The sequence below is a fragment of the Sminthopsis crassicaudata genome, chromosome 5 (assembly GCF_048593235.1).
Source record: "Sminthopsis crassicaudata isolate SCR6 chromosome 5, ASM4859323v1, whole genome shotgun sequence".
Classification (NCBI taxonomy): domain Eukaryota; kingdom Metazoa; phylum Chordata; class Mammalia; order Dasyuromorphia; family Dasyuridae; genus Sminthopsis; species Sminthopsis crassicaudata.
This window is the reverse complement of record NC_133621.1, coordinates 145,292,794-145,319,305: the sequence shown is the minus strand read 5'-3', so window position 1 is coordinate 145,319,305 and position 26,512 is coordinate 145,292,794. Positions and strand designations below refer to the sequence as shown.

The window sequence follows — 26,512 nt, the reverse complement described above, 5'->3', positions numbered from 1 at the left end:
TACTTTGAATAATTTTGTCATATTTCTACTTTTACTATTCAGAATTTTTATTTTTAGCTTTCTTGAATATTATTGTTAAAGCAATTTGGATAATGTATAATTACAAAAAAATTCTCATATTTTTTTCTATTAATGTGAATTTAAAAGTTTTACATATTCAGAAATGTGATCTGATTTTATGCAGAAAGCCAAACTTTTGCTTTTGATGTCAAAATGAAAACATAAATGTTATTTAAATGGTATGGCTTTTGTTTCTTTTTCTACCTGATACTTTGATCACCAGCTATTTGGTGTTTTATTTGGTCTCATTTTTTACTCCTAATCCTATAATTTGAAGTACAAAAGTAATTTAGATTCTTTGATGTCATGGGACAATCCAAGAGAAAAGTAAGATAGCTTGGCTACACCATCTTGAGGTACTACCAAACAAGACTTAAACTTTCCGCAATATAAAGTTTAATGAGTTGCCATGGCCAAAACGTTTTATGTAGACATCTTTCTGGTGAAGAATCTTCTTATACTTAAGTAGAATGGTCTTGATACAAGAGATTTGCAATGTGTATGGGAACACAAACAAAATATTTCCATCTTCAAAGTGCCTGAAAGAATCAGAGTTCTTCTGGTGAAGCCTTAAAAAAATCAAAACTGGAGTAAGGTTTTAGAAAACTTCCTAGGCCCATCAATTTGCTTGAAATACATAAACCTAAAAGAAATGTACACAGCAAGTTTTTTTTTAAATAAAAATAATAAAGATATAAATACCTTTTCGTGTTTTTTCATAAAACTAGCTTTCTTGATTTTTCCATGATGCTGAAAATGAATAAAAAAAATAAAGCTAAAATAAGAATCAACAATCAACCAAGAAACAGATGTACTTATATGTACTAGCATTGGAGATATAAGTATACAAAATATAATGTGTTTATTAGATGTATATACACATGGAATAAATATAAATACAAAATAGTTCAATATTAGGTAATTTGACCATTTACATGATGGAAATCCACATATGACACAAATCACAGTTTGATTTATTGTTTTGTTAATCACATAGACTTAAGTGATAGAGAAAATTTTAATAATACACATTAAACTTAAAAGTATGTCTGAGCATTTTTTTTTTGAGACACAAACATTTGCCAGTACAACCCTGAAAGGCCACTAGTAGATAAAGTGAAAATGAAAGGTTTCCTAGGAGGTAAAGTTAAGGCAAAAGGAGTGTGTTCTTGCCACAGGGGAACTGCTATAAAGGTAGTGATAGGGCATAAGAGTGTAATGCAATAAAGAGAAGATCAGTTTGGATAGATCTAGGCGGAGAGCAGAAAATAATGTACAATGAGGCTAGAATGATGATTAAAAGGAAACAAACAGCTTGGCAAATTATAAAAGAATTCCAAATGAAAAGACAAAATTTTTTGAATTTGAACTGTTAAATCCCATTCACAGTATACTCTTATAGTTTATGTTATTCCTGTAATTCAATATGTCAAAAAGTCTGTGATTTTATCAGTATAGATATTATATCCTTTAATGCAAGAGCTCAAGCCCCTCAAAATTTTGAGTTGCTATAACCATAATATTTTATCACTTGATAATGAACCTTTTGGTGAAAAAAGCCTTTTCCAACTTTGTGTCACTAATAAACATTTATTAAATGTTTGTTAACCTGACTTATAAATTTTAATTCTTATTGATGTGAATTGAATAAATATGAATTAGAACTTGGAAAAGGTTGAAATTTGTTTTTATGTTATCTATGACCAAAGAATTCTCTAAATAAAGGTACAGAAGTCCTTGTTAACCTTAAAAGAAATATTTTTTAAATAATTAGAGCAATCTATTTCTGTGAAAATTTTGATGGATGTTGCTAATTTCAAATTTTATCTAGTGCTTAAAGCACATCTATGAATTCTTGCTTAAAAATATTTTGTTAGCAGTTAGTTGTCCAACTTGATCTACTTACTATGTTAAATAGCTTTTTCCCCTACCATAAAACATTTCTCAGATAACATCAAGAAGTTAAATATTTCAAAATAATACATTTTCGGAGTTGAAAAAAAATGTCAAAAGCCATTTGATCTAATCTGTCAATGACCAAGAATACCTTCTACAGTATTTCTAACAACTGATGAAACTGGACAACCCAAACACTCCTGATGATTCATATGGGATCATTTCCCTTAGCCTCAGTTTCCTCATTTGGAGGGAGGGAGGGAAAGAAAGAGCTTAATAGCCTCTAATATCCCTCCTAACTAGATCTAACTAGAACTATGATCCTGTTGGGAGTAGGGAAGTGACACAGCTGGAAATATCAAAGCTTGATAATGAAGATGAAATCTTGAGTTACAATGAAAATATGCATTGCTATGTGATCTTCTGGTGTTTTTTAAGACTATTTTGTAATTCTGACTTGGAAGGCCATTTTAATTTGCTGAGGAAATACAGCAAGCTTGCTGAATGATCCCCTACAGCTTGGCCTCCCCTGGCTATGTACCTCCACTAAGTCACCATCTTCTACCCTGTATCTTGGTTAAAGGTAATCAATATCAAGATGGTCCACATTAAAACATGGAACATTCCCTTTCCCTGAATCCATGCAATTGGGAAATCTCCTTGAAGAAATCTATATAAAAACCATCACTTAAATTCCCCGTCAGTGCAGTAATCACTGTCAGTCACTTGACTGCATCATTGTCTTGTACCCTAGGATGATATTCAGACATCAGCTCTTCTATTCCACAGGTATATCTTAATTCTCTTAGTAACCTGTCCCCCCAAGGTATTTCCATTCTCTCTTCTTCCCTTCTCCTATACTTCTTGTAATTGAACCACTTAGATAGCAAAGAGGTTAAGCATGAAACACTGACCAATATTAAGACTAACTTTTTTGGCAGCTGCGCCCCACGGATTAGATAGGACAGGCAATCTCATTGTCATCTAATTTTACCAGAAAAAAACGAGGACCAGGTCACTAAACTCTGTGCTTCAACAGCAAGAAATTCTTTCCCTTTAGGTACAAAAGGTATTAACCAAAGTTGGGTCTAGGACTCTCAGCAGCCACACTGCAAAGGTACCACCTGCTTTTACTGAAGAGGGCCTTGAGTTCAAACATAGGAGTGGTCCAACAATTAGAAATTCCTACCCTCAGGTCCAAATGTTGCTGATGAAGACTGGGACTAAGAGCCACACTTTTTAAAGGACTTCTATCTTCACTAAAGGGAACAAGGACTAGGAGTGTGGCCTGACTTGGTGATGGAATTCACTTCCTATTTTGTCTCTTAGATCCATGAGACCAGAATAGTACTCTTAGCCTTAATGTCTATGCCCTAGTGGAAGGGAATTCTTTCTCAACCATGGTCAAGGAAAGGCTTGTATTACTAAAAGTACATGCAAAAAAACTTGAAATTCTTGGCAAGAGGGAGAGAATGGTGAGGTCTTTTTCCGTTTCTAATGTTGAAAATGAGGGGTGGTGAGAAATTAAGGGATTTTATATGGTTAAGAAGATTGTACCTGTGAAAAGGATTTTGACTTCTGTACTACAACCTAAACAAATGAAGGAGTAAAAATACTGGGGAAGTGCTAAGATATATATTTATCTTATAATAATAAAACAAGCTTATATTATTCAAATGACCTTTTCTTCATATTTCAAGATCTTTCTACTTGCATGCAATGTATACCATTTATTTAACCATTTAGGTTAATTTAACCTAATTTAACCATTAGGCGTCTTGGGAATTTGAAGTAATGGTTTTTCTCTCCTCCAATGATATAAGGACTGTTTTAATAAATCTTCATTATACGTACAGAAGCTCACAAAAGTTTCTTATATTTTCTTTCCTGCATTATGATATTCAAGTTTTTTAATTGGTCGTGCACATACTATCTATCTTCAGTCATTTACACTGACCTTTGTAGAATTCATGTGTTCTTTTAACATTGTTGATTTTTCCTTTTTTATAATTTTGTGTTCTAAGTATGTTAAATTCTTTCACTTTAGATTTTCCAACATGGATTCAATTTCTTTTCTAATGTGTTTAACTTTGCTTTCAGAATTACAATTTTTGACTTATTTTAATAAGCTTTATTTATCTTTTGAACTATTGTGGAGTTTCTTGTTCTTCTCTACTCCCTTAAGGAATCTTTAAGAGCCTATTTTCCATCAGGCACTACTGCTTCACTTTTCCTTAGGATTTTTTTTTTTTTTTTTTTTTTTTGGTATTCTCTTTGAGATTTTATTCATTCTTTCTGCTTTTAAGATCTGTTAATTCAATTGTTTAGGACAGGAACTCTGCCATTACAATGACTAAGCAATAATCTATACTAAACTTAGTTCTGGAAGCAGTAACTGATGCTGATTCAACCCAGTCATATGAAGGGAAGGGAGAAAGCAGAGGAAAGAATCAGAAGGGCTGCCAGAGTGAACAGCTGCATAAAGCTTGAAAGAAAGGAGGCTGACACCTAGCTTCCTATATTCTGTCCCATGGGCTCATTTACTATTATATTAGCAATATAATTGCTAAACTTTTTTTTAAATCTTTTTCTTTAAAGCATAGTTTATTCTAACCAGTTCATTTCTTTTTTTTAATGGTTTTTTTTTTTTTTGTCTCTCATAAGATTTTTATTTGGTACAGAATGAATTATTATTTACTTTATTATTTACTTTACATTTATTTAATTAATGTATCACTTGTCCATCTGCCACATATCTCCAGAAATCTGGGATTGTTTTTCTGTGTGTGAAGCTTTTTAGTTATTTTATTGCTCCTTAGGAAAGCATTTTTTGTCATCAGCATTTTGTTTTGTTTGTTATTTATTTTAGCTGAATTTTTATTTATGTAGTTTTTTTAATACTATTTTTACTCATTGGTATTTCTACTGACTATTCTTCATGGGGATACAAGAACCCTGATTCCATTTTAAACCTTTTATTCCATCATCTCAATCTGACAGCGCTATTTTTTCCCTACTGAGAATTTAAAACCCTCTACCAAAATCCTACTCAAATACTTTATGATGGTATGGATATCATCTTGGTTTTTCTAGAAAATGCCAACAGGATGAAAGCATTAAAAGGTTCTACAAAGTTAGAATTCCAACAATCCGAGGTACTAGTGGCTTCATTGATATATATTTTTTCCTTCCACTGAAGCAAATGACAAACAATATATGCCTGCTTTACTTCTGAAATTCTTGTCCAAACTCAGAGGGTGCTGATAAGATAAACTTCTCACCATTTGATAACATAAGGATTCCAAAACAACACAGACTGTCCGATGGCTTTATTACCCTCTCAACATGAGCAACCCATCTTTTTTGCTCATACAATTAATTAATGACATTGTTTTCATTTTGCAGCCTACTCATGTCTCTATTTGGCTCCTTCTTGTTCTATTCTACTTTCTTTACACTGAGAATGTCAAGACTGAAATGATTCAGTTCAATCAGTAATATCTCTACTTATTGGTCATTGGACAATTATCTCATATTTAGAGTACCAAATGCTAAATTAAAGTTCATAACCAGTTTAAAAATTATGAAATCCTTGGTATTTTTTGCTTCCTTTTTCCCACTACTATTATACATCATTTTAGAAGCTGAAGAAGACTGACCAATAGCAAGGAGTCAGTTTTTATTTTCATAAATTTCATGGGCAGTTGGGACCAAAAAATTACCAGTGTCCAGCCTACTGATGAGGAGACCAACATAGAAAGGTTTCAAAAATAGATATGGAACTGAAGAGGGGCCCCAAAACTCTGAAAATCCTTAAAGGAGAAAATCTCCTTAAACTCTACCTCAGTGATGGACCTAGCCCCAAGGACAAACACTTTCATCTTTGTTATATTGGTGGGGTCAACTCAGTCCAGAAACCCATTGAATTAAATTCAAATTCTAGCCCTAGTTGAGGCAAGAAGCCAACTTGGGACTCCACCCACAGGTCCCCTTTAGCTAAATCTTTCATTATAATAAGAGCCAAACTGAAATCCTCTCTTGGCAGAGGCTCTAAACATGCTAGCTATACCATGCTTGGCATCCCAGGGAGCTTCTGCCCACTGGAATACTCTTTTCCAGTACCATCTATTTCCCTAGCCAGACTTTAACCTTACTTCCAATTCCCATAATAAACCTCTTTTATCAATCTAGGTTTTTGGGTCCTAAATTACAGAGAACTGCACTGCTGGGAGTCCCCAAAATTCCCTACCCTTGTGCCGAATCCCAAGGGGGTGCATGGGAACCAAACCTCCCCTGAATCTCAAACCTGCCACTAAGATCTCATTTAACACCTTGACCACCAGAAACTCTAATCTCATTTAGGTTCCCCAAATCTAAACTTTATAATTTGGGTTCCTGACCAAAAAAATCCCTGAAAATTAGACATAATTTGGTGACTGAATGGAACCCCAACTTTTTTCAGGGCATTCAGAACCAATGTGGGTTTTGAGCTGTTGGTGCAGTATTCTTCCATATATACCTGCACTCTTTCTTTTGTCTCACCCTATCTCTAAAGGTAGTGGGCACCCAGACTGGGTCTGGGCTGTCGGCAGTATTCTCAGGTGGAGAGTATTTGCATTTTCATACTCTCATTTTTAGAGATAGTGAGACCAGGAAATAACTCTGGACAAGGTAAAGGACCTTTTCTTTCCCTTTCCCTATCCTGCAGTGGACACCCAAGCCACTCGGGTCAGGCTTGTGTCGTTTTTTTAGAGCGCTATACTTTTGCACAATTCTTTACGAATTGCTGCGCACTGACAAAAGGTCTCCTTTTGTCTCACTCTCTGTCTCTAGAGATATGAGAGAGGCTGCAAGAATTTGGGAAAACTAAAAGTTTTTACCTGTCCACAATCTAGACACACCTCTGCCTCTAAAATCCTTCCTTGAGCAGATGCTTGACTTGAGTAAACTCTCTCAGTTCAACCCCTCCAGAGACAAAGGACATTTCTTTGCATCTCAAGGCATTTCCAGACTTTTTTTTTTCTCTCTCAGCATTTCTAAACTTTTTTTCTCTCACCAGAAAACCCTGCACTCAGGCAAGAGCTCAGAGATAAAAGAAGAAGTGTCTCTTTAACAACCCCCCCAGACCAAGGAGACACGTGGCTGTTCTGGGGACCCCACCCTTCTTGGGGGTTCCAGGTCAGCACTCTCTTTGATCTGTTCTGGGGAGATAACCGGATAAACTTAAGAGAAGCCGTGTTTGGGCCCTTCTCCCACTCCACAGTTAAATACAATTTATGTTAAATACACCTTTAAATTAATTCCAATCTCTCTCCACCCACTAATTCTCGGGAGCCCTTGAAAGGAGCATCCTTTGCATTTTACTAATCTATTCTTAAAGATGCTTTTTTTCTTTCAAATCCTGGGGCTGATACTAATACTTCTGCCCAAGGAAAGAAACACATCCAGTAGAATCTTTTCTTACAAAGCTGAAAAAAATTCCCACCCTAAAGAGAGACCTGGGACCCACCCCAAACTTCTAAGGCCAATATACTAAGGCCAAAACTAGAGGAGCCCTTGATGTTTCTCCCACTCTGCTGTAACAAACAGCTGGTTTTTTTTTTTGTTTTTTTTTTTTAAACTCTCTCACCTGACCTAAAACCTGAGACTCTCAGCTCTTTTCTTAAGGCAACTTCTGCCTCCTGAAATGACACTCAGATCAGAGGTGCCTTTCTTAATACAAATCTCTTCTAGACTTAGGCTTGTAGATGTCACGGAAACTGTCCAAGGAGACTCCAGTCTCTGTCCTGTGTTCGAGCAGGAGGAACACTGGAGGAACTGCCTTTCCACCATAACATTAAACTGCATTATCTTGTTTGGCAGCCCTGACAAATGGGGACACATGCCCATCCGTAGACCCTGCCTCACAAATGACATCAAGTCCTCCTGCCTACCCAGACTTTCTGAGTCCACACCCTTAATTCCTGCCACCCTAACTCAACCCCAGGAGGAATTAGCTTTCCTGGAAATTTAGAGTGAAGGCACTAAACTCTAGGCTACTTTATGCCTCTTACTAATCTTTTGCTCCTAGAATTTCCTCTTATACTTTTCTTTGGCATTCGATATTGTTAGAGGGGCCATCAGCATTCTTACAGGCAGCCCACAGAAGGGACCTGATGCATTTCCTGCTAAAGGCCCCATTCCTGACTGTTGCCATCACAACCCTGGATGACACCCCTGTTTTAACCTGCTCCTGAGATCTGTTTTTTCTAGGATTCAAACTTTGGATTCTCAACTTCCCTTCAGCCTGGAGAACATGGGAAGACTGATTGGGGACAACTGACCGGGACAAACACCCCTTAGATGCTCTGCTGCCATCTCCAAACCCCACACCTTACCACCTGGCATGAACCCCCCAAAATCTCTACCACCCTTGCCAGCTGGAAGCAGTTAAGAGGAGATTGTTGTCCCTTTATCCCACATGCAATTGGAGGTAACTGCTTGGGGGGGGAGGGGGAATAAAGAGGGGACCCTGGAACTCTAAAAATCCTGGAAGGAGAAAATCTCTTTAAACTCTACCTCAGTGATGGCCTTAGCCCCAAGGACAAACACTTTCATCTTTGTTATATGGGTGGGGTCGACTCAGTCCAGAAACCCATTGAATTCAATTCAAATTCTAGCCCTAGCTGAAATCCAGGGAGGAGCCAATTTGGGACTCCACCTATAGGCCCCCTTTAGCTAAATCTCTCATTATAAAAAGAGCCAAACTAAAATCCTCTCTTGGCAGAGGTTTCAAACATGCTAGCTATGCCATACTTGGCATCCCAGCCTCTCTACCCACTGGAATACTCTTTTCCAGTGCCATCTTCTCTTTACCCTGACTTATTTCCCTAACCAGACTTTAACCTTACTTCCAATCCCCATAATAAACCTCTTTTATCAATCTAGGTTTTTGGGTCTGTAAATTCCTTTACAGAGAACTGTGCTGCTAGAAGGAATTCCCCAAAACTCCTTACCCTTGTGCCAAATCCCAAAAGGGTATAGGGGAGCCAAACCTACCCTGAACCCTGAGCCTGCCACTAGACCTCATTTAACTCCCTGAACACCAGAAACCCTAATTTCATTTGAGTTTCCCAAATCTAAACCTCATCACAATCATTTTTCATTCAGTATCTGTCTAATTTAGAGGAGTTCATCACCAAAAGGTATGTTTTTAGCTTAATTTTTGGTTCCAATTACAGCATGAATGGCTTGTGATCTTCATCAAAGAGAAAGCTCCTCTCTTCATGAAGTAAGAACTCTTTATCCTATTAATAGGATATTAATAGAAACAGGAATAAGAATTTTGTTAGGAATATCCCTAACAAAAGTAATCCTAAAGTGCCTTCATAGGTTAAGCATTTCCCCCATCTCCATAAAAATCTGCTTACTGATTTATACTTTCAAAGCAATTTTGAAAATGTAACTACAATATATTAATATGCATTTATAAACAAAAGCTTTGAGTTCATAAGACTAGTCAAGAAGTCACATTTTTTGAGGTACACAGTACAGCTAAATTGTATCGACAAAGGATATTTAAAACATATTTACATGTAGAATCCACTTCAATAAATCCTAGTCATATTATTGTTCCGAAGTTCACTAAAACATCAGATGTGAAACTGAAATGTAAAAAATAGTATTCCTAAAATTATTTTCACAGCTCTCATATCCGAATAAGTTGATTTAAAAGAACAAAACCAAAAATACTGCAAAGTAATTTCATTAAGCAAAATTAGAAACCAGGGAAATGCTTAAAGACTTTAATACAAAAATCTAGATTAGAGTTACAAGTATCAACAAAAACTATGAAACTTTTTTTCATTTTTAAAATTCTCCAGGGCCCTCTTAAAGTGAACTCTAAAAAGAAGGTAGGATTTGGCTAGATAGATAACATTCTATTCAGAAAGAATATCACAGCAATTACTGAAGATGATAATCTACAACAGATGAGGTAATAATAAGGAGACCAATCTAACCAGAGTGTACATTTTTTTCTCTTATATTTTACACACACAGATCAAGTAACTATAGTATTATGAAGAGATGGGCTGCTCATTTTCTTGTAGAAAACCTCGGATTTATTCCCAGGCTATCAATTCTAAATTCAATGACCTTTGTTACATTTTATTTATAAAAAGATATTTTTTAAGGAAATAGTTTGCCATTTCTTACTTTTCATCTCTTAGATTGCCTCTGTATATTCTATAACATTTGTTACCTCTTGATTTATATATGAGAGACCATCAGCTATGTGCATTATTCTGATCCCTGGGGTAAAAGAAGATAGTAGAAAGGAGGAGAGAAAGAAAGAAAAGGAGAGAATGAAGGGAGAGAGGAAAGCGGGGGAAGAAGGAAGGAGGGAAGGAAAGAGAAAGGAAAGGAGATAAACAGCATGAATAACAATCCACTGACAACCTTTGAAATGTTGGGGGTAGGAGCAGCTAGGTGGCGCAGTGGATAGAGCACCAGCCTTGAATTCAGGAGGACCAGAGTTCAAATCTGGTCTCAGACACCTAACACTTCATAGCTGTGTGACCCTGGGCAAGTCACTTAACCCCAGCCTCAAAAAAAAAAAAAAAAAAAAATGTTGGGGGTAAAATGTCAAAGGCCTCAAACACATGTGATAGACCCACTTTGGTAAAATATTGTGAGGACATAGGAAAAAGTCACAGAATGGATTCTGATCTGTATTACTGAAAGGAACCCCTAAATTGATGACATCACAAATATATTGAAGCATTTAAGATATGTTCAGCTATGCTACACAAATGTGCTATATAAATGATCCTTTGCATATTTACAAAGTGGTTTGGTTTTACTTCCTTATTTACCAAAAATCACATTTGGCATTCACACATTAAAAAAAAAAAAAAAAAAAAAAAAAACCACCAAAAAATACTTATGCAATACTCTTGCCAATTTTATTCACTGCTACTCTCTCAGTTGCAAAACAATACAATACAAAGGATCAAAGGTAAATACAATACAAAGCAATGAATTAACTTAAGTACAAGTATTTGTATTGGTCAACATTCTCAAAAACATACACCTTCTTTGTAGGCTTCAACTTATTCTTGGCTAATGGCAGAGCTCAGATCAAGGGTGGAAAAGGAATAAATAGTTAAGAACAGATTATTATCAAAAAAAAAATATGACTCTTAGATTTTTAACAAAAAGCTGATAATATTGAAATTGGAAAAAACCTAACATACCTATATTCATTTTACAATACAAATTTTTATTAAGTGTATAAGAGTCTATGTAAAAAACACTGTGCTAAGAGAAATTCAAGGTCTAGATAAGATACAGTTCTGGCTCATTTGGAATTTGTAATCTAGTAAAAACTCGTGAATACAGATAATTTTAAATGAAAGCATTTTCTCTAATTTCCATGAGAATACTTTATTTCATTCAGTGACTCAAGAAATATTAGTGTATAAAGTACATAGGTTTATGACAGACACAGCCTACTGTAGTGACAAGTTAGGAGAATTGTAAATCAAAATTCTGCCTTAGGACTTAATAGCTATGTGACCAAAGCCAAGTTAGTTTGCATAATGGGAACTAGGTTTTCTCATCTGAAAAATGGAATATGCTTAGAAGCCCTAACTGTGAGAATAAAATAATATAATATAATATACTTTGTAAATGTTAAAATGCTATGTAAATGGCAGAGATCATTATCAACTTTACTCAACTGAATCTGTGATTTTGAATAGTTGTCCCATTCAATCATGTAGAGTGCTTCATTCAAGTCTGCCTAAATCTTGCGTAACTCTTGTCTATGTCCTTCAATAAATTCTATATAATTTCTAACACTAAAAAGATATCAATGAAGAACTTAGGCTGTCAATCCATAATTTCTAGAATCTATCTTTTTTGTTCATAAATTTCCTATTTGAATGAAAGATGAGCATTATTATTCCACAAAAACCTGAAGACTCTTCCCTTTTACAAGAACTTATGTCATAATAAGAATACATTTCTGAAATTCAAGACATTATTTTCATTTTTTATTATTCCCATGAATATCCTCTGGTGAGTAAACTAATAGCAACAAAGTTATGTCTATAAACTATAATGAGGAAACCAAAGTATCACTCTTTGAAAATAATATGGCATACTTAGAGAATCCTAAAGAATCAACTAAAAAATTACTAGAAACAATTAACTTTAGCAAAATTGCAGGATATAAAATAAATCCTCACAAATTATCAGCATTTCTATATATTATCAACAAAGTCCAACATCAAGACATACAAAGAGAAATTTCATTTAAAATAACTGTAGATAATATAAAATATTTGGAAACCTACCTGCCAATTCAAGGTCAGAAACTTTATGAATACATTTACAAAACACTTTCTACACAAATAAGGTCAGACTTAAACAATTGGAAGAATATCAATTGCTCAAGGGTAGGCTGAGCTAATATAATAAAAATGATAATTCTACCTAAATTAATCTACTTATTCAGTGCCATAACAATCAAACTGCCAAAAAACTACTTTACAGAGCTAGAAAAAATAATAACAAAATTCATCTGGAAGAAAAAAAGATCAAGAATTTCAATGGAATTAGCAGGGAAAAAAAGCAAATGAAGGTGGTCTAACTGTACTAGATCTAAAAGTATATTATAAAGCACTAGTCATCAAAACCGTTTGGTACTGGCTAAGAAATAGAGTGACTGATCAGTAAAATCATTGAGTGATTAGTAGTAGATCAGGTTCATGAGACACAACAGTCAAGGACTATAATAATCTAATGTTGGCTAAACACAAAGCCCTCAGCTTCTGGAATAGAAACTCATTATTGGACAAAATTTCTTGAGAAAACTGGAAAATAGCATGATTAAAAAAGAGGCTTTGATCAACACCTATACTGAGATAAAATTGACAGGTTCATGATTTAGATATAAAGAATGATACTACATTAGAAATAATTCAGAATTTTAGCAAAGTTGCAGGATACAAAATGAATCCACATAAATCCTCAGCATTTTTATACATTACCAACACAATCCAACAGCAAGAGATACAAAGAGAAATTCCATTCAAAATAATGGTCGATTGTATAAAATATTTGGGAATATATCTACCAAAGGAGAGTCAGGAATTATATGAGCAAAATTATAAAACACTTGCCACAAAAATAAAGTCAGATTTAAATAATTGGAAAGACATTCAGTGCTCTTGGATAGGCCAGGCGAATATAATTAAATGACAATACTCCCTAAACTAATCTATTTATTTAGTGCTATACCAATCAGACTTCCAAGAAACTATTTTAATAACCTAGAAAAAATAACAACAGAATTCATATGGAACAACAAAAGGTTGAGAATTTCAAGGAAAGTAATGAAAAAAAATTTAAGTGAAGGTGGTCTAGCTGTACCTGATCTAGAACTGTATTATAAAGCAACAGTCACCAAAACCATTTGGTATTGGCTAAGAAATAGACTAGTTGATCAGTGGCATAGGTTAGGTTCACAGGGCAAGATAGTGAATAAAAATAGCAATCTAATGTTTGACAAACCCAAAGATCCCAAATTTTGGGATAAGAATGCATTATTTGACAAAAACTGCTGGGAAAACTGGAAATTAGTATGGCAGAAACTAGGCATGGACCCACATTTAACACCACATACTAAGATTAGATCAAAATGGGTCCAAGATTTAGGCATAAAGAACGAAATCATAAATAAATTGGAGGAACATGGGATGGTTTACCTCTCAGACTTGTGGAGGAGGAAGGAGTTTGTGTCCAAGGGAGAACTAGAGACCATTATTGACCACAAAATAGAACATTTTGATTACACCAAATTAAAAAGTTTCTGCACAAACAAAACTAATGCAAACAAGATTAGAAGGGAAGTAACAAATTGGGAAAACATTTTTACAGTTAAAGGTTCTGATAAAGGCCTCATCTCCAAAATATACAGAGAATTGACTTTAATTTATAAGAAATCAAGCCATTCTCCAACTGATAAATGGTCAAAGGATATGAACAGACAATTTTCAGATGATGAAATTAAAACTATTTCCACTCATATGAAAGAGTGTTCCAAATCACTATTGATCAGAGAAATGCAAATTAAGACAACTCTGAGATACCACTACATGCCTGTCAGACTGGCTAAGATGACAGGAACAAATAACGATGAATGTTGGAGGGGCTGTGGGAAAACTGGGACACTGATGCATTGTTGGTGGAGTTGTGAAAGAATCCAACCATTCTGGAGAGCAATCTGGAATTATGCCCAAAAAGTTATCAAAATGTGCATACCCTTTGACCCAGCCATACTACTACTGAGCTTATATCCCAAGGAAATACTAAAGAAGGGAAAGGGACCTGTATGTGCCAAAATGTTTGTGGCAGTCCTTTTCATAGTGGCTAGAAGCTGGAAGATGAATGGATGTCCATCAACTGGAGAATGGTTGGGTAAATTATGGTATATGAATGTTATGGAATACTATTGTTCTGTAAGAAATGACCAACAGGAGAAATACAGAGAGGCTTGGAGAGACTTACATCAACTGATGCTAAGTGAAAAGAGCAGAATCAGAAGATCATTATACACTTCAACAATGATACTGTATGAGGATGTATTCTGATGGAAGTGGATATCCTCAACATAGAGAAGAGCTAATCCAATTCCAATTGATCAATGATGGACAGAATCAGCTACATCCAGAAAAGGAACACTGGGAGATGAGTGTAAACTGTTAATTTTACCTTCTGAATCCAATTTTTCTTGTGCAACAAGAGAACTGTACGGATCTGCACACATATATTGTATCTAGGAAATACTTTAACATGTTTAAATGTATATGACTACCTGCCATCTAGGGGAGGGGGTGGAGGGAGGGATGGGAAAAGTTGTAACAGAAGTGAATGCAAGGAACAATGGTGTAAAAATTACCATGATTTTGTTCTGTCAATAAAAAGCTATAATTAAAAAAAAAAAAAAAAAGAAATGTAATCAAATAATCCTGGATGGTAAAATGCAAATTTTGCTAATTGCTAATATTATTAATAATTAATAAGAAAGTATTCGTTTATAACCAATAAAACCTACTTCAGTAAAAAAAAAAAAAAAAAAAAAAAAAGAATGATACTACAAACAAACCAGAAGAACAAAGGATAGTCTACCTCTCAGATTTGGGGAGAAGGAAGGAATTTATGGTCAAAGAAGAACTAGAGCACATTATGAAATACAAAATGTATAATTTTGATTATATTAAATTAAAATGTTTTTGTACAAGCAAAACCAATACAGGCAAGATTAGAAGGGTAGCAGTAAACTGGGAGAAAAAAAATTTACATTCAAGGGTTCTGACAAACCCCTCATTTCTAAAATATATAAAGAATTGGTCCAAATTTATAAGAATTCAAGCCATTCTCCAACTGATAAGTGGTCAAAGGATATGAACAATTTTCAGATGAAATTAAAACCATTTCTAGGCATATTTAAAAATGCTCTAAATCACTATTGATCAAAGAAAGGCAAAGACAGACAATTCTGAGGTACCACTACACATCTCTCAGATTGTCTAAATGACAGGAAATGATAATGATAAATGTTGGAGGGGATGTGGAAAAACTAGGACACTGATGCATTGTTGGTGGAGTTGTGATCCAACCATTCTGGAGAGCAATTTGGAATTATGCCCAAAGGGCTATAATACTATGTATATTCTTTGATACAGCAGTGTCTCTATGGGGTTGTATGCTAAAGAGATTGTAAAAAAGGGAGGGAGAGAGGAAGAGAGAGAGACAGACTATGGGGACTGAATGGGGATCACAACATAGTATTTTCACCTTTTGTTGTTTACTTGCTTTTTATTTTCTTTATTCCATATTCTTTATTTTTTTTCCTTTTTGAGCTGATTTTTCTTGTGCAACATGATAAATATGAAAATTTAGAAGAATTGCATTTGTTTAACATATACGGATAACTTGCTGTCTAGGGGAGGCAGTAAGGGAAGGAAAGGAAAAAATTTTAGAACACAAGGTTTTACAAGGGTGAATGTTGAAAATTACCTTTGAATATATTTTGAAAATAAAAAGCTATTTTTCCCTAGGGATCACATAGGAAAAAAATATTAAAGAATAATCCACATAATTTCCCCCAATTTAAAATAATTATTTAAAACTCATAACATACTTACCAATGTCCATATACAATTTCTAATATGTGATGGCAAGACCACAAATTTGTTGATAGTCTCATTGAAACTACGCTGAAGTTGTTTTAATACTTAAAGGACATGGGATTGCTTGCTTTTCATTCCACTGAAAATAATTATCATCACCTTATGTTAAAACTGGTGAATATTACTTAGAATGTGAAAGAATATAATTCTCTTTCTTAATTTACAATTCAGTTTCATGTTTGAATTTTCTTATAAAAATTAAAAAAATTATTTTTAGCTCCTTTCCAAAGGACAGATTTTCTAGGCTTTATCATCAATCCAGAGTTTCCAACTAAATATTCTCCAATTAAAGATTCCAAATGACTTTAATGCTAACTCAAAGACGCATGTTTTTTCCTTTCTAGAAGATTAGTCTCAAAAAGGGATATTTTAGTTTATGATTTTAGCAGGGGAAAAAAATAAGAGTTCTGATTCATAATTCACAAGATACCAAACTGTAGGAAGAATTTTACTAAAAAATTTTTACCAAAAAAGCCAGGAATATTGTACTTAAGTTTTTGATGTACCATACTTCAATCAAAATTTGATTTACAAAGAATTCAAAGTTAAAACATTTCCTGAATTACTTCCCATATTGTAATTGGATGCTGTATATAACACACCAAAATTCCAGATTGTGAACTCAATGCAAACTGTATATAGGAGAAAACCATATATGTGTGTAAATATATATATATTATTCTACTCTCTTCAATTTACCCTCACTTCTTTAAAAAATTTACAGTTTTTGCAAAAGTACTTAATTCACTGCACTTTTAATTTTTACGGAAAAAAAAAAAAAAGCCCAAAGTAAAATATTGGAAATATGTAGAAATTACCTTTAGGAAAAATCTTTTATCTGTTCTTGTTGGATTATATGAAGCCAAGTACGCAGCAATTAGAATGAATTTGGAGTAATATGGAAGTTCTACATGAGCATGTGCAGAAAGACCTATGAAGAATATTTTTATAAGGCTCATTAATAATAAAACAGATTACACTCACATAGTACTTTGTAGTAAACAAAGTCTTTTTCTTACCACAACCCTGTTCAATTGGTAGAACAAGCATCAGATTCACTGACTCAGAGATGGACAGGTCCTTGGAAGTGAATTCACCCACATTATACCTGAGTAAGAACTTTCCTGAAGAATTGTAATCCACCTGTTGTATGAAGATCTTCAGTAACAGACAACCTATCTCCAAAGAGCCCACACCACTTTGGGATAACTATTGGGAATTCCTTCCTTATGTTGAACCTCTCTACCTTGACTGGTAAACGCTTTAGGGTCCCTTAGAATATGTGTAGTCTCTCTTCATTGTTATGACTCCTCTTATAGCTGAAAAAAATCTATCATTTCCTCCTCCATGTCTTTTTTTCTCTCTCTAGGCTAAGGATTCCTCCTCTAAGCCTTTTATTTTCTCTAGGATAAAGAAGAAATGTTTTTGAAAGGAAAATAAAAATGTAAGGAAAAAATGTAAAATATTCTTGTCATTTAAAAACATTATTCCCAGGGCAGCTAGATGATGTAGTGAATAGAGCACAGCCCTAAAGCTAGAAAGACCTGAATTCAAATCTGACCTCAGATATTTAATAATTCCTAGCTTGTGATCTTAGGCAAGTCACTTAACCTCAACTGCCTCAGCCAAAAAAAAAAAAAAAAAAAAATCTCTTATTTAAATACTATATGTGAGTTTCATTTTTTTAAATTATGAAAATGAAAAGAAAATCAATTAAGTTTGTTTAGGGCTCCAATTATTATCACAAAACTGTAGGTTTATGCAGGGCAATTTTATATCTTTTTTTTTGTTGTTGTTCCATAATGCCATACTCACTATATTTTTGGATAAAATTGAATAAAAATGGGCAAAATTTCCTTATTTTACAAATAATCATGAAATGTGTTGCACTTATACTATGACTTAACTGTAAAAATGATAATGTAGTCCAATATTGCCTATTTTTACAAGTGCCAGATATTTGCTTCCAGTTAGCCACATGAAATGAGGTAATAGAATATATACAATATTGTATTCTTAAGCATTGCCACAGAAAAACAACTGTTTTGACACTTATTTTTACAAAGATATTTTCAATTAACTAACAAATACTTATTAAGTACCTATTTTTCTTCAAATTAAATATGTACAAGTCAGTCAGTCAACAGGAATTTATTAAGTGCCTATTATTTACCAAACACTGCTAAATGCTGGTAATACAAAAGAAAGACAAAAAACAATTCCTTTTCTCAAGGAGCTAACAATAATGGAAAAGACAACATGCAAAGAACCATGTATCACAAAATATACGCAAAAAGCTACTAGTAGTTAAGAGGGAATTGTGCTAAGGGCTATTCCTTTCTCATAGAATGCTATTTCCAAAGGGTCTGGATTGTTAATAGCATTTTTAATGAGAAAAGAGGTGAAAATGCAAGTTTTAAAATGAAAATTGCAAATCAAGTATAATAAAATAGGATTTTAGGAAATACTGACTTTGTACTTTTTAGGGTAAATGAAAACTACCAGAAATGGCCCCAGGCTACATAAAACACTTAAAAAAGTGTGTTCAATTTATAACGTTCCTGTATTAAAGAGGGCAAATCCAGAACAGTGTATTTAATACCCAATCCTAACTTTAGCTTTAGCTGTTAAAGCTTTTACGTCCTGTTGACATTTAAAAATAGCATTTAAACTTGACTAATATGAAAATATGTTTGAAATAATTGCACATGTATAACCTATATTAGATTCCTTGCTGTCTTGAGGAGAGGGAAGGCAAAATAAAGAGAAAAAAATTTTAACTCAAAATCATACAAAAATGAATGTTGAAAACTATCTTCATGTGTAATTGGAAAAATAAAAGAATATTATTGAGAACACACAAAAAAGTAGCAAATGAAAATGAAAATAGCATTTATTTGTTCATTAAATTGTAACCATTGTGTTTTGACAATTAATTTTAGTTTTAATAAAACAACATCAACTTCCAAAAATCATCCTAGATTTCTAAGGTTTATCTTTTTAAAGTTAAAAAATCATTTTCTAAAATAGGCAACGTTAACTTTCAGTCAATTCTTTTGACTGGAGGTAAGACAGTAGAATTATCAGTGAAATACCAGGTTAAAGATGATTGTCCAACCTCATTTCAATAATGGGCTTCATTACTTTATGTAATTCATACTGCATGTGTATGAAATATATATATATGAATATATTTGAAAGTATGTATTCATACTTTATGTAAAGTATGCATTCTAACATGAATATTCCATGAATATTTATTCAGTAAGATGCTGAAGTTAAAAATCTAATAAAATTAGACACTGGTAGATTAAAATCCATACTGAATTATAGCAGTATTAAAAAAAAAAAAAAAAAAAAAAAAAAAAGTCATTCTGACTATGTACTTTATTGCCAAAAGAATAGTAATGCTGCTTCTTCCAGCCCCCTTCCAATACCAAATCTCAAGAGTAAGAAAACTGGAAATTTTCTGATATTTCAGTATATTTCTACCTCATTAAGGGCTATTTCCACACTTGGTAAAGTGTTCGGCAAAAAGTAAATGGTTATTAAAGGGTTATTGCCTCTTTCTGCTCTCCACAGTTTTCCCCTGGGGAGCACCAACGCATGGTTCAGTATATGTCAATGAAAAACGAAAATACAACAACCAAGCCCCAAAAGCCTGGTAGCTAGCAGTAGAGTCATTAAATAAAAATGAAGGAAAACAGGATTTCATAGAATCTTTTCTCTAATAATTTGCTGAGGTACCTCAATACCAGGAATGGTCCATTAACCATTCCACTATACATATTTTATTAATAATTAATATCTGAACCCAGTTATAAATATTGTTAAATTATTCTAATGTTTTTGATACCTTTCAATTGTCCCATTTCTGTGTCATCTTGCTGTAACTTTTCCCACTGTGAACTAAAAAATTCAAGAAAAGAATATAATAAATTAGCTCAATGTACTTGAAAAGTTATCCTTAGGAAAATTGTAAATTTCTAGAATACAGATGTGTGTAATATCAATTAGTTTATAAAGAAGAGATTTCTGAATCAATATATTGTTATAATCAGTTTATAAGCCACACATTAAAAAATGACCTTAGAACTATATAGTTATACTTTTTGACTCAAAATGTATATTAAATAAACTTATCATTAAATTATTATTCCTATATTCAATAAATTGTGATAAGTACTAGGGATATTATTACCAATATTCACAAAAGAAAAACAAATCTCTCTCCCAAAAGATTTACTATCATTAAGGATAGTCAAAAGAATGTCCTGCAGGCTTCTCAAATCATTTTCTAAAAAGGAGCTTTAATTATTATTGGCACTATTATTATGGACAGTTTGCATTTATATAGCACTTTAATATGTGCAATGTGTTTTACAATTGTCATTAACAATTGATCTTCATAATAACTTGCTAAGTCATTCTTATTCTCATCTTAAAATTTTTTCTCAGCATTACTGAGTAAGCAAGTATCTAAGGGGGAATGCTGATCTTCTTAATTCCAAACTCAGCCATCCACATCCCAGATTCAGCTGTGGTTCATGACCCTATATAGGGTTTCAATACTCAATGTAGGGATTATGAAATTATGATTTGTTTTCAATTACTATTTGATTTGCATACTATTGTATGCACCTATATACCTGGGGCTGTATAAAAAATTTCTTGAGTGAAAAGGGCTCATGAGTGGAAAAAGTTTTAAGAAGCATTGCTCTATATCAGAGGTGTCAAATTTATAGACCAAGTATGACCCAAACCAGATTAAAATAGAACTAAAATTTATTTAACAAAGTTAATAAAAAATATGATAAAATATGGAGAATGTAAATTTGTGATTTCTAAGTGAACAGATGGCCCACTGAGATGTTTAACAAGTTTACTTTAACAAGTAAACTTCAGATAATGATATATTAAACTCTTCATTTCTAGCATGGGAGGGAAGCACTGAATTTGGAGCCTGGCTCCAATTTTTATTCTTAGTTTTATAATCTCTTTTCAAACTACAGTTTTGTTAGTTTTATGCAGTCTCTATGTGGAAATCTAATTTATTTTGCTCCTTTTCTTTCTTATTCATACAGGCAGCTTAGTCATATAAACTTGTTTCTAAAAACTGCAATAACTGTATCCCATCGATTGTGATATTTCTGTTATTATTTTTTAAATACTCTGGCTTTGTCTTCCACTATAATTCTAGCTTTTTTAGCATTATATTTTATAGTTTCCATGTCATTTTATATATTTATTTCATATTATTTAATTATGATTTCACTGATTGATCTGAAAACAAAACATCTAAATTTCTATTTTTTTTAAATCATGTATGCTGTTACCACTTTTTATGAATATTCTGGGTATTTGACTTAGTTTTCTTTATTAATTGTTGTTTCCAATTGAAACATGTTTAGATATGATTTTAATTAATTTAATTTTCTTTAACCTAATAATATATTTTTGAAATTCCTCATTATTATTGTGTTATTGCAGCAGAATTTTTTAGGGCTAGACAGGTATGAAGAATGCACATCAACAGAACTCCCAAGAAGCTGTCCATCATGCTAAATATGATTGAAAGTAAAAAGAACAAGACAATCTATGGATTTACTGAGATAAAAGTCTCAAGTAATATGGCTTGACTAAAAAGAGCTGGAAAATCATTGCAATTATTAAATAGACATGAAGAACAGAATGGAGTTTTGGGAGCAAAGTTTTCCATGCCAAATTAGCTTGGAAAGCAGTCAGAAAAAAGCAAGAGATATTCAGGATATACATTTAGCTATTACTCAAAAGCCACATTTTACATGTCTTCTTGAGAAAGGTTGCACACTTCAGCTATATCCAACCCACATTATAATCAGCATTAAGGGTCATCTTATTATTTTTTAATCAGGAAAAACAAAGAAAATATATCAATATAGCTCCAAGTCAATATTTTTAGAAATACTTCTTCAAAATTCATCAGGTTGTGTTTACCAGGAAAATAGACACATCTCAAAGTACTTTATGTAATTCATCTTAATATACACTATTACAGACAAATGAAACATCCCTCTCAAGGTAAACATTTTAATCTAATTTTTAAACAGAGAGGACTAGTTGCTAGAAATTTAAGCTTTAGCTAAAGCTATCTTATTTTATTCTCTTGAAATCACCTTAGAAGACTCAGAATTTTATTACAGTTGATCCAATTTTTAACAATTTGTTATTCATTATGACTAGATACCATTTTTCAATATCAGTAAATTATGTCAGATAACAGTTTAGACTAATTTATTAAAAGTAATGTGATTAGAATATTAATTAGTCAAAGCATAGAATTTAAATTTCAAATAACATTTTTAGGTTACATAACCAGATAAAAGACCCATTTTTCCACACAACACACATTTAAGTGTAAAGAAACATTTCTAAGTATACCCCCAAATTTATTCATTTTCAAATTTTAACCAAACTTTTTGGAAAAGAAATGAATCTGAGAAAGACTCTTGGATAAAAAAGATTAAAGAAAATTCCTAATTATGGTTTTTACTACATAGGTGATCTAGAGCACATGTCCATTTTAATATAAGAATAACATAACTTTTCCTCTTGATTTATTTAGGATACTGTAGATTTGCTTTTTAATATAAAATGAAAATGTTTAAAGAACATGAGAAACAAAACTAGTTCCTCTGAATATTATATTCCTGCCTACTAATTTTGAAATTTTTTGAAATTTGAAATTTCAAAATTTTGAAAAATTTTGACACTTCTCAATAAAATCTTAATTTTCATGTAAGAAAAAAAAATATGATGAATTCTATTTCTTTCCAGCAGATTATCAAATATCATCTCCTAACATGAAAAGTGAAGAATAAGAACTTCATTTTAACATAATAAATATCTAGATAATCCATACTGTATATTCCCCAGAACTTTGGCAAAGAAAGAAACTTACCTTGATATCTCCCTGAGATAAACAGTATGCATAGCCTTCTTCAAATGAGGTTCAATATTTCTCCACAATTTACGGGTATCACGTTCATTAGCTACGTTAAGGAAAAACACACACACACACATAAAACAAAACACCAAACTTTAGTAACATAAATCCTAGAAAATAACTATGCAAAAGTATAATTAAATACAAATAAAAGACATTTACCTTCTCCTTTTACCACAGGCTCACAATACTTAGAAAAGTTAAGAGCTGCCTATATTAAAAAAAAAAAATATATAGGAAAAAGTTATTTCTAAATAATTACTATTATACTGTGACAATTTTTAAAAAAAGTTAATTCATTAAGTATAATAAAAAAAATCCAGGTAGAAGATTGTTACATGGCTGTACAATAAGTACTTTTAGACTTTAGAACATAACTTTGAAACAGTGATTTATAAAATAGTACTTCACAGACCTAAATAGGAACAACTTTACAAAGTCAAGTATAGTTTTACAATTCACAAAATCTACCAAAGTAGTTGGGTCTAATTAATAGCTAATTTAGCCATTAATAAACATAGTTTCCATTTGAAAAGGAATTTCAAAATTCCTTTAGTCAGATTTGTCAAATACATATGCTTACTTACTTCCAAGTAAGTACTTACTCCCTTACTTTGCTTATTTACTTTCAAGAATTTCACGTTGAAATAATGTGGTCTACACATATCAATCAATAAGCTTTTATCAAGTGCATACTACATGCTAGATACAAAGGACGTAAAGACAAATATATTAATTGTTAGTCAAAAATATGACTAAATTAATAAAATGAACTAGCACTCAAAACAAACATAACAAAACATTTATTGACTCTATTTTCCCTATCATACCTTAATAATACAATTGGACTAAATTTTCTAAAGTACCACTTTAGGGGTAGAAAACGTTAAAACAACATCTAATAGTAATTTTCCCTTCAGAGTATTGCCCTACAGCAACTCCATCTAAATTTTTTTTTTTTTATTAATAGGTTTAAGAAATGGGTTCGTTAATGAGCGTAACAGAAAATTAAGGACTTCCCAAGAATAATAATTTGAAGAGAATCCCAAAAGTTAAACCTCTCACTTGATAATTCTAGACCCAATTTCAAGGATCTGTTATTCACTAAGGCTCTGGGAAGGAGAACAAAAGACCTGCTCTTCTAGTAGAAATATCTGATCTCCTGGACCTTTACTTCTTAGAAGAAGCTAACTAATTAATGAACTGGAGACATTCTAAGGGATCTGTAAACTGAATAATCTCTATTTGTCTAGGAAGCCTGAGGTAAACCGAGCCTCCTAGGTTATCCTGGTTTTAATGGATTACTTACCTCTAAACAAATCTCTTCGTGAGGGGATTATATGGTTTCTTATAAAATCATTAACTAAGGTAGATTGAGATTTAGTTTATCTGGGAAATGAAATAGGGTAAACAGTTGTAAGCAGTTATAAAACTGACCATCATAAAATTCAGGTCAAAATTTAACAAGTTCATGTTATTTCCAAGCATTATTCTTGTGGTCACAACTATATAACTATATAACTCACTTCAGTCTCTGTGGAAATTAACCTCTCTAGACTGGTTTGGAGTCCAGTCTGGAGATGTTCGCTTCTTGAAAAATTCTAAAAATAAATATTTATATTCTTCATTTGAGATTTCTCTGAGTATTTGTAAATTGGATTTGCCATACTACACACTTAATAAACTATCTGAATGTTAGTAACTCATGAATTAAATAAAAAATTTTTTCTAGTTAAAAGATCAGAAATTTAATCTATAATTCATATATAACACTAATTACCTAATCCTATATATTTTTCTTCATCTAAGACAATGTTTTCAATTGTTTAAACATAATTTTTTTTTAAACTTTAAGTAAAACAAGAAGTTTTTTCCTTAACAACGAAATGATTTTACAAGAACCCTGCTTACCAAATATCATAAATTATCAAAACCAACTATATTTTAATGTGGTCTGTGACACTATTCCTTTGGTATTCCTCCTGTCCTGTCCCTAAATTCTGGTACCTTATTTCTTCATCAGCATAAAAAAGTAGAAAGAGCACTGGTTTTAATGTGAGAGAATAGGAGTTAAAATCCTGGCCCTAATATTTGCCTGTAAAACTGTTGGAAAATCAATTTGATTCTTCTACAATCCCATTATCATATCCTTCAAATGTTTCCTAACTTTGTAATCCATACTATGAATTTTCTATTTCAATTTCACTTGCCTCTAGTACTTAACATTATCTCCATGATCAGACAATATTTGACTTGCCAATCCTCTAAATATCCAACTCCCTCATGTAATTCCTTATCCCTAAGTAATCGTCACCATTTATAATCTCTGCTCCTACTTTCAGCCTACTAAGTATCCCCAGAAAAAGTCAGGAAATGACATTGTTCAGAAACCATGGAAAGCACTGTCAGAGAACCTCTAATTGGGCACCTTCTCCAGTTTTGGGGAGTGATAGTTTGAAGAGTTAAAAGATTCTGCAAAGTGGTTCCTAAAGACAAGAGAGTCCAGTTTTAATATAGAATCACAAGAAATATGGGAATCAAATATTGGTTCTTTTAATGTACAGGTGAAGCTTGTCAGGAAACTGCTAAAACTGCTTTTGCTTCAATGTTTATAATAGTTTGCAGGGGAAGAATCTGGCCTAGAGTCAAACTTATTAGATGAGAGAAATAAAATGTTTACATATTTAAGAAGTTTTGAACCAACAGTAAACTTTTTTTTTTCAATTCTATTGAGAATAATTATGGAAAAACTTAGCTACTTTAATAAACTGAGGCACCAGTTCTAGTAATATACCTGCCCATTCAGAGGCTAGAGTGATTATAACCTTAACTATCTTAATACAATTATAAATTTTTTTTAAAAATAGCATCTCTACCCTTGCCACTATTCAAGACCTGATTGACCTATTAATCTAAAGAGAAAAAAAATCCATTACAAAGGTCATGTCCTACACTTAGCAGTAAAGGTGTGAAACTAGAGTAAGGACCCTCAGACAGATAGTAGTTAATACTTTAAAAAGAAGGCAAATGGATAACAAAAGTGACAACTAACAAAGAAGGAGAAATGATAGCAAGTAAACCAAGTCACACAGGCAGTTAGTAGCAGAGATGGTATTAAAGGAAACAATAATATTTGGTTGACTGTCTATTATATAAAAAGATGAAGCAATTCAACTAATTTCTCAAGTGTTATACTAACCCAAATATTGAATAAACAACAAATAACTAAAAAAAGTTTTTTTAATGTAGTCATAAGGGATTGAAAGTTATACTATTTAATAATATAAGAATTGATACTCCAATTAGAGTGTACACCTAATCTTTTCACCTA

The 26,512-nt window shown here is 32.6% G+C and overlaps 1 protein-coding gene across 3 annotated transcripts in view; it reads right to left on the bottom strand.

Moving 5' to 3' along the window:
* Positions 1–26,512, bottom strand: part of ORC5 (origin recognition complex subunit 5) — an 83,437-nt gene that overhangs the window by 40,584 nt on the left and 16,341 nt on the right. For all 3 annotated transcript variants that reach the window (XM_074268425.1, XM_074268426.1, XM_074268427.1), the window contains exons 7-11: positions 23,344–23,392; positions 23,137–23,227; positions 20,053–20,105; positions 17,015–17,127; positions 763–810 (exon numbers count right to left, since the gene is read on the bottom strand). In XM_074268425.1, the coding sequence (XP_074124526.1) occupies positions 763–810; positions 17,015–17,127; positions 20,053–20,105; positions 23,137–23,227; positions 23,344–23,392 (354 nt within the window). The remainder of the gene's footprint in view (positions 1–762; positions 811–17,014; positions 17,128–20,052; positions 20,106–23,136; positions 23,228–23,343; positions 23,393–26,512) is intronic.